General features: G+C 34.3%; 1 protein-coding gene across 3 annotated transcripts in view; it reads left to right on the forward strand.

Moving 5' to 3' along the window:
• Positions 1-17,147, forward strand: part of ORC4 (origin recognition complex subunit 4) — a 77,506-nt gene that overhangs the window by 39,141 nt on the left and 21,218 nt on the right. For all 3 annotated transcript variants that reach the window (XM_059704539.1, XM_059704540.1, XM_059704542.1), the window contains 5 exons: positions 5,911-5,986; positions 6,422-6,507; positions 9,628-9,676; positions 11,704-11,855; positions 13,850-14,023. In XM_059704539.1, the coding sequence (XP_059560522.1) occupies positions 5,911-5,986; positions 6,422-6,507; positions 9,628-9,676; positions 11,704-11,855; positions 13,850-14,023 (537 nt within the window). The remainder of the gene's footprint in view (positions 1-5,910; positions 5,987-6,421; positions 6,508-9,627; positions 9,677-11,703; positions 11,856-13,849; positions 14,024-17,147) is intronic.

Genomic DNA, 17,147 nt, shown 5'->3' on the forward strand with positions numbered 1-17,147 from the left:
GGGCTGAGGGAATTGGGGGACATCTTGTGACTGTGGTGCCACCATCTTTGAGGGCGGGCAGTCAATTAGCATATTCCCTCCTTATTGGCTGTGGACACCCCCATCTTTGTGATGGTGTGAGAGTCAATTAGCATATTCTGTCTTTATTAGATAGGATCTGGAAGACACATCGTCATAGTAATGTTTAAAGAACATTTTTAGATAAAACTTTAATTTTCAAGAAGCTTCATAGTGATACTCTTGTATCAATACAGAAGAAAATGAGATTTAGGAAATCAGTGCATTAGGTCTATCCCATCATAAACTGTGCATCTTTAAACTAAATGGCACTACAACAGGAAAATTGAATATCAGTAATTTGTACATCAATGTCAAGCCGAAAAGTACAACTTGAGTGGCTGATTGAATTTGTTCTGAACTTCACCTTGGAAGTTTGTCTCTGTAGGCATGGAGAAAGTTCAGAAAAAAAGAAATAGAGCTAAACACTTATAAAAATGTATAACTAAATACAAATTTTAACTATACACCATTTCATTAGAAAATGGGCTAAAAAATATATATTTTTTACCAGAAAAATTAAGCAGATACTACAAAGTTCCCTATTATTCTCCCCTACTCCTACCCCATACACACAATTTCCCCTACTGTTAACACCTTGACTTAGCATGGTACATTATAATCAATGAATTGATCTTGTACAATGTAATGGGTTTTAACAAATACATAATGTATCCACCATTTAGGTGTCATACAAAATAACTTCACCATTCTAAAAAATCCCCTGTATTTTATTATCTCACCTCCAACCCCTCTCAATGACTGATGTTTCACTGTTTCCATACTTTTGCCTTTTTCAGAATGTCATATAGTTGGGATCATACAGTATAGAACCTTTTCATATTGTCTTCTTGCACTTAACAATAAGCATTTAAGGTTCCTCCATGATATTTCATGGCTTGGCAGGTCATTTCTTTTAATTGCTGAATAATATTTCATTGCATAAATGTACCACTGTTTATTTACCTATTGAAGGACATCTTGTTTGGTTCTGATTTTTAGCAATTTGAATAAAGTTATTCCAAACACTTCTGTGCAAGATTTTATGTGAATGTAAGTCTGCAACTTAATTGGGTAAATACTTAGGAGCACCAATTGTTGCATCATATGGTAATACTATGTTTAGCTTTGTGAGAAGTTGACAAACTGTCTTCCAAAATAGTTATACCATTTTGCTTCTTACTAGCATTGAATGAGAGTTTCTTATGCTATGTGTCTTCACAAGCATTTGGTATTGTCAGTTTTTAAAATTTTAGCCATTCCAGTAGATACACAGTGCTATCTCATTGCTTTTCTTGTTATAGTTCTTTATTGGTGTGTGATATTGAGCATCTTTTAATGTGCTTATCTTTTTTTTAAATATATTTTATTGATTTTTTACAGAGAGGAAGGGAGAGGGATAGAGAGTTAGAAACATCAATGGGAGAGAAACATCGATCCGCTGCCTCCTGCACACCTCCTACAGGGGATGTGCCCGCAACCAAGATACATGCCCTTGACCGGAATCGAACCTGGCACCCTTCAGTCCGGAAGGCCGACGTTCTATCCACTGAGCCAAACTGGTTAGGGCAATGTGCTTATCTTTTATCTGTAAATCTTTGGTGAGATACTTTATGATCGTTTTAAATTGGGTTCTTATTGATGTTTTAAGAGTCATTTGTGTATTTTGGATATATCAGATATATGTTTTCCAAATATTTTCTCCCAGTCTGTCCTTTGCCCTTTGAATTCTATTAACAATGATTTTGGAAGGGAAGTTTTTAATTTAAAAGAAGTCCAACTTGTCGGCTATTTTTTTCATGGATTGTGATTTTGGTATTGCCTCTAAAACTTCATCACCAAAACTCTGGCTCTCTAGGTTCTCTCCTGTTTTATTTTCTAGAAGTTTTATAGTTCTTTGCATTTACATTTACATCTGTAATTCATTACAAGTTAATGTTTGTGAAAAGTGTAAAGTCAGTGTCTAGATTCATTTTTTTTGCATATGAATATCCAATTCTAACACCATTTATTGAAAAGACTATCTTTTCTTTATTGAATTACCTTTATCTCTTTATGAAAGATCAGTTGACCGTATTTGTATGTCTCTCGCTTTATAGTTAGCCTTCAAGTTCCATAGTGTCAGTCTTTCAATTTTTTGCTTCTTCAATATTGTTTTGGCTATCCTAGGTACTTTGTATTTCCATATTAACTTCAGAATCAATTAACTACAAAATACTGGGAACTTTTGTGTTCAATTGTGGGATTTTGTGTTGAATCTGTATATCACATTGAGATGATTTGGTTTATTTATATTGAATCTTCACATTCATGAACATGGAATATTTTTTCCATTTATTTATTTATTTACTTATTTATTTAGGTCTTTCACCAGGATTTGTGGTTTTCCTCATGCAGAACTTATACCTATTTTGTTAGACTTATATCTAAGCATTTAAATGCTTTAGTGTTAGTGTGAATAGTATTATGTTGTTTTTTTTTGTTTTGTTTTGTTTTTTCTTTTTTTTTTTTTTAGTATTATGTTTTTAATTTCATGTTCCAAGGGTTCATTGCTGATATGTGGTGAAACAAATGCCATGTGTGTATTACTTGTATCTTCCCACCTTGCTATAATTAATTATCAATTCCAGGAATTTATGGATTCTTTGGGATTTTCTACATACACAGTCATGTCATCTGCAAACAAAAAGGTTTTATTTCTTGTCTATTTCTATCCATACCTTTTATATCCTTTTTTTGTCTCATTGCATTAGTTATTCACAGGCTCTGTTTAAGTAATGATCATAAAATTAACTGATATTATACTAACTTTCTTAATATGAATTAGATCTTCACTAAATAATAATTTAATTTTTGATATTTCTTCTGTTTCATTCTTTTTGTCCTTTCTTAGAATTATTCAGTTATTAAACTTTTGTTCTCATTTCTTCATGTCATTTCGCCATGTTTCTCTTCTTTTATCTTTTTCTTCCTCTTCCTCAGCATTCTATCATATCACCAATGTGCTTTTCTTCACCATTAGTTCTGTTGTTTGCTTCTTGTAATGTAATGTCGCATTTTAGTTTTCTAACAATCCTTCCTGCTTGTCTAGCTCCTTGTCCTGAACCTTCTGAGTCTGCTGTTTTGTTTTGTTTTTCTGGGTCTGGCTTAAATAGCTTGAAACATTTTTTTCTATATACGTTTTCAGTACTAATTAATCTTTGTCGTCAACCTGCCTTTCCTTTTCTTTCATGTTACATCTTTTTTTTTTTTTTTTAATGAATTCCTATGTCAACTTTTTCTGCTTACTCAGGTTTAAAGAAGGACATGGCCATTACAGCATAGTATTTATCAGTCAATAAAATGGATAGACTATTGCCATAATGACAGTTTATCCAGTTGTTTCTACTTCTTAAACTAGAGCCCTCTTCTGGTACTCTGAAGTCATTTATTTAATGTGACTTCACTGGAATATGGAAGAATCCCTTACTTGGTATTGTATTTTGGTATAATTTAATTTATGCTTGCTGCACTCCAATATTGAGAGGTCAAAGAGCTGAGGATCATTGTTTATCTGTGTCACTTTTGTAATTTGCTTTGCTTGGGACTATCCTAAGATATAAAATAGGTTATTCTTAGACAAGAACTCTCATTAATTTAATTATGTAAATTAAAATTTAAAAATAAGATTCCAGCATATTTAATAACATTATACTTTGTCTGTCTGAAATATAAAAATTCAAAATCTGCAGTTGATTAAGGGGTTAGAGGGTGGTGGTTAAGGGGGCCTAATAGATGGTGAAGGAAGATAATTTGACTCTGGGTGGTGGGAAAAATAATATACAGTTGATTGATAAATATCATAGATAATGTGGCTTGTTGTACTTCAAACATTTCGTTCCAAATGACAGATCGGACCCTGGAAAATACTGTTCTTTATAAGAATAAATTACTGTAAACAGAAACTTAATAGATGGTTAAATAGGATGTTTCTTCTGATTGATGTTTCTTCTACTTGCGTATTGCTGAATGTTGTGTTTATTAAAGTATTTAGAAATAGTAATTTTAGTAAGCATAAAAATCCCTAGATGCTGGAAGTTCTAAGCAAACTCTCCTAGTAGATTTGTAAAATTAGTTTTCAGGTACAAAAAATGTGGAAACAGGGTAGCCATATTGGTTATGCTGGTTGGTGTAACATTAATAACCAACTAGCTTTTTAATATCTTATATAGTTTAAAATATTTGAAAAGGTGACATTATATCCGTGAGAAAACTGACTGAAATTATACAATTGGTTATCTAGCTAATTACATACTAAATTTCAGCAGTATTCAGATTGGAACAAAAATTATATGAAGACATACTTGCTAATACATTTAAATTATTGTTTTAGTACACACACACACCCCATTCAAAAGGCTGTGAGTTGATCTAGGCAAATCATGACAGCTTAATGCCTAACGTAAAATCTGGAAAGAGTGCCCTATGAACCTGTTATAGCTCTCTCTATGCATGTGTAAAATGAAGGTACTATTATTAACCTTATTTCATTTGGTAAAGAAATTGAAATGCTTTTCAACAATTCAGCAGACATAAAATAATTTAAATCATAAAATCAGAGCTTGAGATATATAAGTGTTATATAAATAAAATATCAAGGGGTAGGGGCAAGAACATAGCAGATTACTAAAAAAATAGGGCGAAAGTCATATTTTGAGAGCCCAAGTTTATGTCCTCTGGGGACAAACTCTTGTAGTATGGAAAGACTTGACCCAAAGGCAGAGAAGCACCACCTCTTCTTCTGACAGTTCTTCATAAAGAATTTCACATCTCAACCAGGCTTTAATGCATATAACAATTGATATTTCCATATTGTCCCTTGTAAAGAGGACCTGGAGTGCCGCTGTTATGTTTGATATCCTGTTGTGCAATCTAGTAATTTAAAATGAGGATATTTGTTTCTTCCTATTGCACAAAGATGCTATAGTGACAGATAGAGGATAGGCTATTATAAAAACAAATAGTATTTTGTTTTTCAAAATAGTTTACCAGTCATCCCAGTGACTTTTTTGAATAATTCCTTTCGTTCTCACTAAATTTTGATGCCATCTTAATTAATTTTTTTCTATGTGCTGTGAGTGGTAAGATGTCACAATTTAAAAAATATAATAAAAAATGTAAGTATGTGGATTAGAAACCTGTAATTATAAAAATGTGCAGCTTTATAAGTGAACAGTTTAAGGTGGTATAATAATCTCTGAATATTTTAGTAGTAATTTATATATGTAAAAGCCTAAGCAACCAGCCGACCAGCCAGTAGCTATGATGTGCTCTGACCACCAGAGGGCAGACGTTCAACGCAGGAGTGGAAACTACAGGCATGGAAACATGGAACAGACTGATGAATCTCAGAGGGAAGAGGGGAGTCAGGGAAGAGATTAACCAAAGATCTTATATGCATACTAGAGGCCCGGTGCATGGATTCGTGCACCGGTGGGGTCCCTCAGCCTGGCCTGCGGGGATGAGGCTGAAACCAGCAGTCCGACATCCCCCGAGGGGCCCTGGATTGCGAGAGGGCACAGACTAGGCTGAGGGACCCCACTGGTGCACGAATCCAAGTACTGGGCCTCTAGTTATTATAAGTATATTAGTAGTAGGAATAATTTTTTCATTATAAGCACTAAGTTTCTGTAATAAGGACTTTCTCTGTATACCTAGCAACTAGCAGAGGGAACTAAAGAATCTGCAATTGTATTTGTTAATTTAAAGTGGCAATCTGTTTATATCATTTCCACTATTCATAGTTTAAAAAATAAGGGCTTATTAACTTTTAGCTATCATTAACTATTTTGTAAACTTTTTAATATTGTTTAGCTAATTAACCATGCTTTGAAAGAATTAATGGAGGTAGAAGACGTGAGTGAAAATGTATTACAAGTTCACCTAAATGGTAAGTGTGTCATTATTTTGCCACTGGAACTAATATAAATCATATGCGCTTTTTATATTATGAAACTAAATCTACTTGTATGTTTTAAATTTGGATTCATAATTATATTTTTAAAACTAGATTTATGTCTAATAACTCTTAGCACACCATAAACAATATTTTTAGAAACTAAATAAATAAATAAAGGATGCACATAAAGACTTTCGGTTTTGTTGTGTGTTTTTTTCAATAACCCTAACTCCAGAGAAGATTGTTCTTTGATTCTACTAGATAGATGTCTTCATTACTCAGGTGTAAAATGAAATATAAACTCACAGTCTGTGACTTTTTTCTTTCTAGTTAAATTTAAAAATCTTTAAAAATTATTTGATTGGAAAATAACCTCAAATACATATTTCATTTTAATTAAATGCTTTTAAATGGGCTTTGTTTCAGGACTGCTGCAGATCAATGATAAAATAGCTCTAAAGGAAATCACAAGGCAGTTAAATCTGGAAAACGTAGTTGGAGATAAAGTTTTTGTACGTACAACTTCTATTCTTTTATTAAATAGTCACCAAAATAAAGTCTGTATTGTTATAGCTTTCTATTTTTGTCATAAAAATGTATTAAGTACTAGGGTGCATTTATTTATCAAAACCAGGTTTACGTAGATACTGAGTTTGTTTATTTGTAAGATAAATATTCTGATTCTCTGTCTTTGGAGATAAATTAATGTTTTTAAAAATACTATACTCTAGCAGTCTATTTCTAGTCGTCTGAGAGTTGGGTATCATGGGAGTGGTGGAAAATGTGCTGAATTTTACACTACAGAAAAGGTGGATTTTAGTCTTGCTTTACAGCCTGGTGAGAATGATTAATGAATCCCCCTGAATTTCAGGTCCCCCTCTGTTAAATAGGCATTATCTTAAACTTACTGCACTAATTTATTTGGCAGACAAAAGAAAGCATTAAACATAATTTATGTTTTAAGAAAAGATACTTGATGGTAATACACTATACATATGCCAGTTATCTTGTACTATTAAAATGTTTTCAGATACTTGCCCATATCTCATTATTGTAATAGCTTGGAATCTAGGACAATGAATGTCATAACTTAAAAGAAACTGATTAGAAATGTTTTGAAACTTGAAAATTTTTTTGCCTATCACTTGATTTATAGGGCTCAAGGGAACAATGATTAACTTAATTTTCAACTTCTTTAATTTTCATGATGAAATGACTTATCCTCATACTACCTATGCATTTGAAGTGGGTTATATACGTTCCAAGTTCATTTTCTGGTCTCTGATCATCATGCAGTGCTGTCACTCTCCTGTGCAGCTTCACAGCCATAATTGTGAAAGCCTCCTAGCATGTCGTGATTCATTCTTTTGTAATTATCTCTAAAAACTTGAGCCCAATCACATGTTACCCTTTCACTGTCTGCAGGTCTTTGAAGTGGAAGTTCAGAATGCCCCTTCTATTAATGTTCTATCTTCTGTTAGAATTTAATGTTGAAAATAGTCTGCTACTTGGTCAAGGAGAATTACTGTTATAGAGGCCCTGTTTTGCTTTTAGTTTCCTATTGATGTAAGATTGGTGTTTCCAACTTGCATATTGGATTCATACGAAATAATAAAAAGGCATCGTTGTTTATCATCCTAGTCATCACTTTTGGTACCATAATTGTCACATAGAGATATTATTAATTTAACTTCTACATTGTATTCATTAGTCAGTCATCTGAGACTCAGAGAGCATAAAAAGCTTGCCTAAAGTCGTAAAATAACAAAAGCTGGGCATTAAGAACCTGAGTCACTTATCTCAATCCAGAGCTTTTCTGTTCTGATATCCTTACAGCAAATTTGTATATTCTTATACGTATATATACATGTATATTTATATAAGTACATATATGTACATATGTATTGTATAGGTATATATTTAATGTATGTATAATATGTACATATGTACTTGTACAGGTATATATCTAATGTCATGTACAACATTCTTTAAAAAAATATCCGGAAGAGAAGCAACCTTTGAGTAACATTGACCACTGATTTCCTAACAAATTGTCTCTGAGCCTTTGTTTATGTTATGGTAACTACCTCTAGCCCTGCTTACCTTGGAATAGTGTTGACGTGGCAGTTTGCAATCATCACAAAATATATGGAAACTCTTAAAAACTTACACTATTTTATATCAGTTCTCTCATTAGGAAATAAATAAATGGGTTTCCTCTCTCTTCTACATCTCAAATTTAAAGTTGGCTGTTTCTTTAAATAAAAAATCCAAAGTATAGTAATGATTTTAATGAAAAAATATTTTAATAGGGCCTTTATCCACAAGCTGTAACATCTGGATAATACATCTTCAACTCTAAATTTTTATCTGGAATATTTAAGTTGTATGTAAAAATGTTTTGGTTGTGGTTCAGTTAGCCAAATTTGATATGATAATACATATTGTGTAAAATGCTCTTGAATAGAGATTCACTATTATAGTATCTAATATTTGAGGCAAATTTCTTCTCCCTTTTACTTTTGGATCTCATTTAAATTCATTTTTTAGTGGTAGAAATTAATTTGTTACTTTCAAGAGCCTGATGTTTTTGACAATACAAAGTGCAATGGATTTCTAATTCTCTGACTATATTTATAATATAGCAACTCTTAATAGCCCCAACCTGGTGGGTCTGTTGGTTGGCACGTCATCCCGTAAACCAAAAAGTTTGTGGGGCGAGTACAGGAGACAAGTGATCAATGTTTCTCACATCAGTGTGTCTCTCTCACATCACTGTTTCTATCTAAAAATCTAAAATCAATGTACATATCCTCAGATGAGGATAAAAAAAAAAAAAACTCCCTTTAAATAACATTAACAGTTTTATGTATTTTATCAAGAAAATAGAAAATTTTGAACACTACGTAGTAATGTCACTTTCAGAGCTATGCCATCTCTGCTTTTATATTTAAGTTTTATATTGTAAGCATAGATATATTCAACTGAGAATCTGGCCAATGACTCTAATCCTATATAATAAAGCCTAATATGCTAAGTGTCCAGTCGACTGGTCTGCCATTCAACCAATCAAAGCATAATATGCTAATGATATGCTAAGGCTGCTCAACCTCTCACTATGATGTGCACCAACCATCAGGGGGCAGTCTACTGGTCGGCCAGTTGCTATAACGTGCACTGACCACCAGGGGGCAGACGCTCCAACCAGTAGGTTAGCTTGCTGCTGGGGTCCGGCCTATCGGGACTGAGCGAGAGGGACTGGACATGCCCTAGAGCCCTCCCATGGTTCCTCCCCAGCTGGCCAACCTCCTGCGTCTCTCCCCGGCCCCAATCAATCATGCACCAGTGGGGTTCCATGGCCTGGCCTGCACCCTCACAATCGGTGACACCTCGGGGGATGTGGGAGAGCCAGTTTCAGCCTGATCCCAGAAGTCAGGCCAAGGGACCCACTGATCCATGAATTTGTGCACCAGGCCTCTAGTTTACTATGAAAAATGAGTGTCTATATTATGTCTAAGAATTAGATACAGGGTGTGTCTACATAATGTTTAAGGGCCAGATAACCTATTTTTTTATTTAATAAACTTCTAGTCATGGTATTTGTTTGTTTGTTTTTTGTTTTTGTTACTCAGGGAAGCTTTGCTGAAAACCTTTCATTTATTCTGGAAGCTTTAAAAAAAGGTAAATATTAATATATTTAACAGTATCAAACATATTTGTTTAGCTGTGGTTTCCCCTGATTATAAAGATAATAACATGATTTTACAGAAAAATTAGTAAAGAAATATTAAAAAAGAAAATAATAGTCACTATATTCCCACACTATTATAGTGATTATCTCAATTTAACTTTGGTTTTATGTCTTTATTCACCTGCAGTATATCATTGATATAAGTAGTTAAGTAATTTTCATAAGAATACATTTATTTTCCATATTGTGTAGTCTACATCTTTTCATTTACAAACAGTATATTGTGAGCATTTTTCCATGACAGTAAAAAATGCTGCATTATCATTTTTATGGTTCTTATATATTTCATTTTATAAATATAAATTAACTAATTAAAAATATACATTATAACTTATTAACCACTATTTATGGGCTTTTATTTCTAATTTTTGTAATTATGAAGAAATTCATAGATAGTCATCCAGATATTTCCTGGGGAAAATTTCAGTGAGTAGAATTCTGGATTAAAAGGTACAACAATTAAACTACCTTAGAAGGCCCATTTTCTAAACATATTTCAAGAATACCTTTTTCTTAACAATTTCAAAAACAAGTATTTATTTTTATATTTGTCTATTTAATAGGAAAATTATTAGTTTAATTTGCTTAATTTTGGTAATGATGATCATCATTTTCTGGTTTTATTGACCATTGACATTTCCTGATTGATATGTTTCCTATGGTTCTGTCTTATTTTGATGTTTAGCTTGTTTGTTTGTTTGTTTATGGGAATTCTTGCACTTAAAAACAACACTTAATGTTTCTCTTCTCTTAAATTTGGGTAGGATTATCTGCTGAACAGAGTTTTAGAATTTTTACATAGTCAAAATTTTTTCTCTCCAGATTTAAAAATACTCAATTATGTTTTCATCTAATACTTATAATTAATAATTTGGCTAGAATTTATTTTGGTGAGGTGTAAAGTGGAGCTTTAACCTTGAATAAACCACTTTTCCCCATTAACATGTAATGCTATGTTTTACCAATACTAAATTTCTAATAATGTAGGCCTGTTTCTAGACTTCTGAGCAGTTCCTGTGGTTTTTATGCCATTTAGGTTAGTGTTAAATGTTTTATTACCTGTTCGAGTGAGTCCCCTTAGCAGATTTTCTTGTTACTTGTTAATGCAAATATAAAGCCCTAAACCTTAAAGTAGTAGTGATTCTTTTGCTAAAGCTGATTCTGTTGTGATGAGAACAATGAATTCACAGAGTCATGTTGAACTTTTCCCTGTTGAAATATTAAAGTTGTGGTTAGAAGGAATTATAGTGGTTCTGATTGAATTTCACAGTCTAACCATTGTTTATAAAAATTATTTCTAAGGGAAGATATACTTTGCATTTCTAGCTAAATGAATCTTTTCTGAAATAGTAGTTTTGAGCATAATGACTCTTTATATTTAATCTCAAGATGATTTGGTCTGTGTAGGTATTAAAAGTTCTTTGTAAATTTTCTGGTGCTAGAAGGACTCTGTTTACATAATTTTAAAAACAATAGTCTCCATTTATTTAAATCATTTTCATCAATAAACTACTAGTAACTAGACTGAAATACTTAAGGCTATCTTGTCCTGTGAGTAATTTTGTTGAATAAATAAATTGATGTGCATTGTTAAATATCCTACCCGAAGCAGGTTATCAATAATTGTCCGTTGAATTAAGTTTTAAAAAGTGAAATGTAGCCCTGGCTGGTTTGGCTCAGTGAATAGCCTGTGGACTGAAACGTCACAGGTTCGATTCTGGTCAGGGGCACGTGCCCAGGTTGCGGGCTCGATCCCCAGTGGTGGGCTTGCAGGAGGCAGCCGATCAGTGTGATTCTCTCATCATTGATGTTTCTATCTATCTTTCCTCCTCCCTTCCTCTCTGAAATCTATAAAAATATATTTAAAAATAAATAAAAAGTGAAATGTAGTAAATAGTATGGAAATTTAACAAAGGTTAATATAATTGCTGTTAATAAAACTCTTATTTTATCTTAGGTGACCGGACTAGTAGTTGTCCAGTGATCTTCATATTAGATGAATTTGATCTTTTTGCTCATCATAGAAACCAAACACTCCTCTATAATCTTTTTGATATTTCTCAGTCTGCACAGACTCCAATAGCAGTTATTGGTCTTACATGTAGATTGGTAAGTCTTTTTTTTTTTAATTAAAAAATTGTAATGTTTAGAAAGTTAAAGCTTAATTACCAACATAGTCACTTATGTAGGTCATGATATCAGGCATTTTTCAAATGTGTTTCACCAATGCCTGGTGCATTTATCCCATTTTTCAAATCAGATTGAGGAAAATAAGAACACAGTTAATCACTCATACTCATAAATACCTGTCTCTTCAACGGAATCACTAAGTGAAAAAAATGAAGTCAGATTATGCTAATAAATACAATATTTCTACATTAGCAAGTAAAGAGAAAGTTAAATAATCTTACCATAACTTGATTAAATTCACCAATAGTGTATATCTTTAACATTTATGATTCTTCCCATATTTGAAAATGCTTGGAATCAACTCAGAATGATACTGTTTTAACTTTGTAAATATACACCGCTGGAAATGAGGTTCATGTACTTGTTCTCTTTTTCAGTACCTCTTTGTCTTTTTTTTAGAAAAGTGAAACTTTTTACAAAGTCATCTTCCAACAGTCCCCCTAGTGCTGTTTTTTCTGTCCAGTGGCTTTTCCCGCCCTCCTTCCCCAGTGCTCCGGAGCTGATGATATATGCCTTCATAATAAGCCTCCCTCGCAGAACATCGGGCTGGTTCTCCACCTAACTATCCTGCCTCACTAGAAGCAGCAATCTGTCCTGGGGACTGAGGCATCTTCTTGTTAAAAAAAAATTTAAAAAAAAATCTTCCTGTGGATGGAAGTGGCAGTGGCAAATGTTATGGATCCAGTTAAGGACCAAATAAAGCAGGAGTGGGGAATTTCTGGCCTGTGGGCCATATAAGGACCCTGAAATCATTTGGTCTGGTCCTGCTAAGGCTTTTGAGTTAATTAAATGTTTGACCAAATATAGAAGGCTAATTTTTAAGTTGATAATTTTGTATGGCCCACAAATGATGTTATAAATATCCAAATGGCCTTTGGCAGTAAAAAGGGTCCCCAACCCTGCTCTATATAATTGATTTCTTAACCTAGCTGTTTTATGAAAATCATCTTGGTAGATTAGAAATCCATATTTCTAGGGCTTATCACAGCTTCTTTCAAAAAAAATAAAACTTTTTAATTATAGAAAGTTGGCAATAAATTGATTTCTAACTTCTTAAGGAAAAATAGCATAAATATAAGTAGTTTCTAAAATATCACCATAGGAAAGCCACAGGACAATCACATACCATTGTCATGCTGTGTTTCTGCCAGTTTCTCTTCTGTCATTTGTTACTTCGGCCTAGCATGGCTTCAGCTTAAGTTTGTGGATATTTCAGTGAACTGAACATTTCTCCATTACACATACTGCTTACTTAAGTCATTGTTACATAAAACAATGAAGATGTTTAGATTTTCATGAATGTAATAAGTCTTAGTACAAATGTTCATCTTAATTTTTTATCTGAATTCTTCATAAGTGTTAGAATGTTGAAGATTAGCTGAGATTAACATGGTAGGTAAAACGCATGACATCACCGGGCCTACAGATTCTTTTAAAGAAGATTGAAGTAGCATGCATAACAGAATCTTTTAGAGCAGGGGTGGGGAACATCTGGCCCTTGGGTCATATAAGGCCTGAAAAATTATTTGGTCTAACCCTGCCAAGGCATTAGGGGGTGAGTTAAATGTTTAACCAAATATAGCAGGCTAATTTTTAAAATGATAATGTTGTATGACCAGAGAATGATGTTATAAATATTCAAATGGCCCTGGGCATAAAAAAGGTTCCCCATCCCTGTTCTAGAGGCTTGGTTTATTTCCAAGCCACACTCTCTTACTTCTACTGCCTTGTAACAGTAAAGAGATCAAGGGAATAATTTGAGTATTTACTGGTTTTCATAAATTTTTGTTATGCTTAATTTAATATTATAAGATAGGCATTGCTAATTATAGGTAATAGTTTAAATACTTAAATTTCTAACATTGACATTTTTTTTAACATGCATCTTACAGGAATTTCTGTTTGTTTTTAAGGATATTTTGGAACTCTTAGAAAAAAGAGTGAAGTCACGATTTTCTCACAGACAGATGCACTTAATGAATTCATTTGGTTTTCCCCAGTATCTTAAAATATTTAAAGAACAATTATCTCTACCTGCAGAGTTTCCAGACAAGCTTTTTGCTGAGAAGTGGAATGAGAATGTTCAGGTAACTTGGAGCAAAAGTAATAATATCAAAATGTTTTCTGTATCTTGCTATACCATTTGAAAACAAAACGTAGAAATATTTAAAATTTCTGAATTAGTACAAAGCTTCTAATGTACTATTGCATAAAACTGCATGAATACTAATTATACACTTTTTGTGTGTGCATATTATCTTCTTATACAAAACTGTTGAAATATCATAGCTCCTGAATTTTTCTCTCAAAAGAACTTTAATGAGCTTTTTGTTTTATTTATATCTGATTTATATTTTAGGTTATTTTGTTGAAGCATTTTCATCACAAAAATTATTTTTATTTTACTTTTTAAGTTTAGCAATATATTATGTTAGTGATTCATATCTACCTATCCAATGTGGATTTTTCCCCCCTCTAATTCTCATAAAGAACTTTATCTTTTATCTCGTCACGTCTATTAAAAGGCAATCCACGTTATGGCAGTTGTGGTTTTATTATATACATTGACGAAATCCATATTGGAGTCCATGGAGCCCTGAGGTTATTAGCTACAGAGGTACCTTCATATGTTGTTTTCAAGATTTACTAAACATGTGGACTCTGTTGATTTACCTACACTTCAAGCTTAACTTCTACAGACCACTGTTATGTCAGCCCAACATATTGGCATAAAGTCTGAATTGGCATAAAGTCAGTTTGTCTTATGCCGACAAGAAATTTCAGTTGGCAGCGAGAAAGGGAGAGGAAGTTCAATAACATAATAGAAGAACAGTGTTGCTAAATAAAGCCCACATAGTAGAATCTTACAAAACTATGGGTCCTATGAAAGTGGAAAATAATAACAAAAAAGTCCTTCATTTTGAAAGCATTGGATAAAACGGGTATGTAGTATTAAATGCTAATGAGTGAGGATGATTAGATGTATGGATAATTAGAGTTACACAATTTATATTCACTGCCTCTAAAACAGGATTGTTTTATAGTAAAGTAGTATTACTTTTATTCTTAAACTAGAAGCCCGGTGCACAAAAATTTGTGCACTCGGGGAAGAGGGGGTCCCTCAGTCTGGCCTGTGCCCTCTCGCAGTCTGGGACCCCTCGGGAGATAACGACCTGCTGGCTTAGGCCTGCTCCCGGGTGGCAGAGGGCAGGCCTAATCCCTAGGTGCAGCCCCTGGTCGGGCTCAGAGCAGGGCTGATTGGGGAGTTGGGGTGCTGCCCCCTGTCATGCACAGAGCAGGGCGGATTGGGAGGTTGCGATGCCACGCACAGTCACGCTCAGGGTAGGGCCGATTGGGGGGTTGGGGCACCGTCCCCTGTCACACTCAAAGCAGGGTCGATGGGGAGGTTGCGGCGCCACCCCCTGTCACGCACAGAGCAGGGCCAATCAGGAGGGTTGGGGCTCCGTACCCTGTCATGCACAGAGCAGGGCTGATCAGGGGGTTGGGGAGCTCCCCGCTGTCACGTGGTTGTAGAGTGGCTAGGCCTAAGTTTTTTGGTCCCCTTTTTGCTGATCCTATATCACTGAATTTAGCAGCAGATGGTAGGAATGAACATGAACACTATCCTGTCATCTTTTTGACAACCTTGTAGACTTTTATAAGGTAACACTAGTACCACTGGAGTTTGTGTCTCTTAGTTCTAATACTTTTTCCCCCCAACCTAATCATTTGCCACCTTTTGGTATGCTAATAAATGAACTTCACTTGAAAAATATATCAGGACCATGGCCAGAGGCCCTGCCCTATGAGTGGTAGTGGGGTGGGGACTGCATTAAGGGAGCTGTTCTTTCTCTCAGTGCTGACTGTTCAGGAAGTTTTTCTGATTCCAAAGTTAAATCAAAAGCAATGGTATAGGTCACCTATGGAATCTCAACCAAGAACTATCTTTAGGATAGTGTTGAATCTAGACCTGAATATCATTTATACCCCAAATGAGTCAATAAGTAAGAGAGAGCATGGCAGTGTAAGAGAAATCCCTGTATAAATGAACATTTAAAAGAACCATAGCTAATTCTCCTCTAAGGAAATTTCTCCAAAGTACTATAGCTAAGTTCAAGGAAGATTTACCTATTGTCTTAAACCTTTCCTGTTTAGTTAACAAAAGGTGAGAAGTTTTAGCAGGAACTGACTAGGAGATTAGTACATACGCTGCTGCCTCTAAGTTATCCCTGGAGCAGCATGGGTCCTAAGGTGCAGGTGTAATTCTGTAACATTCTGCTTAGAATCTTACCTGAGGAAGGCACTGGCCTACCACACTGTGCAATCAGCACCATGAGAACCTGCTTCTGTGGCAGCTGTTCATGTGTTCATCAGTGAGAAGGAACGGTATCAGCTTCCCTGAACAACAGAGGGGGTCTGCTTTATTTCTGGGAACTCCCCCATATTCCTGTGAGTGGTGATATCAGTCAGTCAGTTCTGTCTTATTCCCCTTACATTATTTCCTGACCCAGCCATAAGAAATTCAGTCATGTTTCAAAACCTGATATCTAATATCTTCAATAATTATCATAATTAGTTAAATGTAATAGGCATCCAGTAAGTGGTTATTGGTAATAATAATACCCTATCTTCAGGCAGTTTATAATGTTTGAGTTAAAGTGAAATAAAAATATGATGAGGTTTCATTTTTTAATGGCTCACAGATAGATCTTGTAAGCTTCTTTTAGATGGACTAATTATGGAAGCAAGAAGATGATAGCCTTCAGAAAGAAGGGGCTTTGGATTCAGACCTCTAAAAATAAAGAGATGAGCAGAAAGGCAGAGTACAGAATATAGAAGACTAACTCATGGGCACATTATTCTACTTATTTATGTTTTAATCCTCGCCCATTGATATGTTTTTATTGATTTGAGAGAGAGAGGAAGGGCAAGAGAGAGAGAAAAACATCTATCAGTTGCCTTCTGTACGCCCTAACCAGGGATCAAACCCCACAGCCCAGGTATATGCCCTGACCCAGAATCAAACCCACAGCCTTTTGGTGTATGGGATGGTGCTCCAACCAGCTGAGCCACCTGGAATTCTTGCTGGGGAGGAATATCTTGCATCAATATATTTGTCCCAGAGGGTTTACTTTCGTTCCTAAGTGCTCTTATTGGAATACAGGAACTTCATAAGGGATTGAATGAGAGTCAATAATGGCAGAAGCCAGG

Source organism: Myotis daubentonii, chromosome 7 (genome assembly GCF_963259705.1).
Source record: "Myotis daubentonii chromosome 7, mMyoDau2.1, whole genome shotgun sequence".
NCBI lineage: Eukaryota > Metazoa > Chordata > Mammalia > Chiroptera > Vespertilionidae > Myotis > Myotis daubentonii.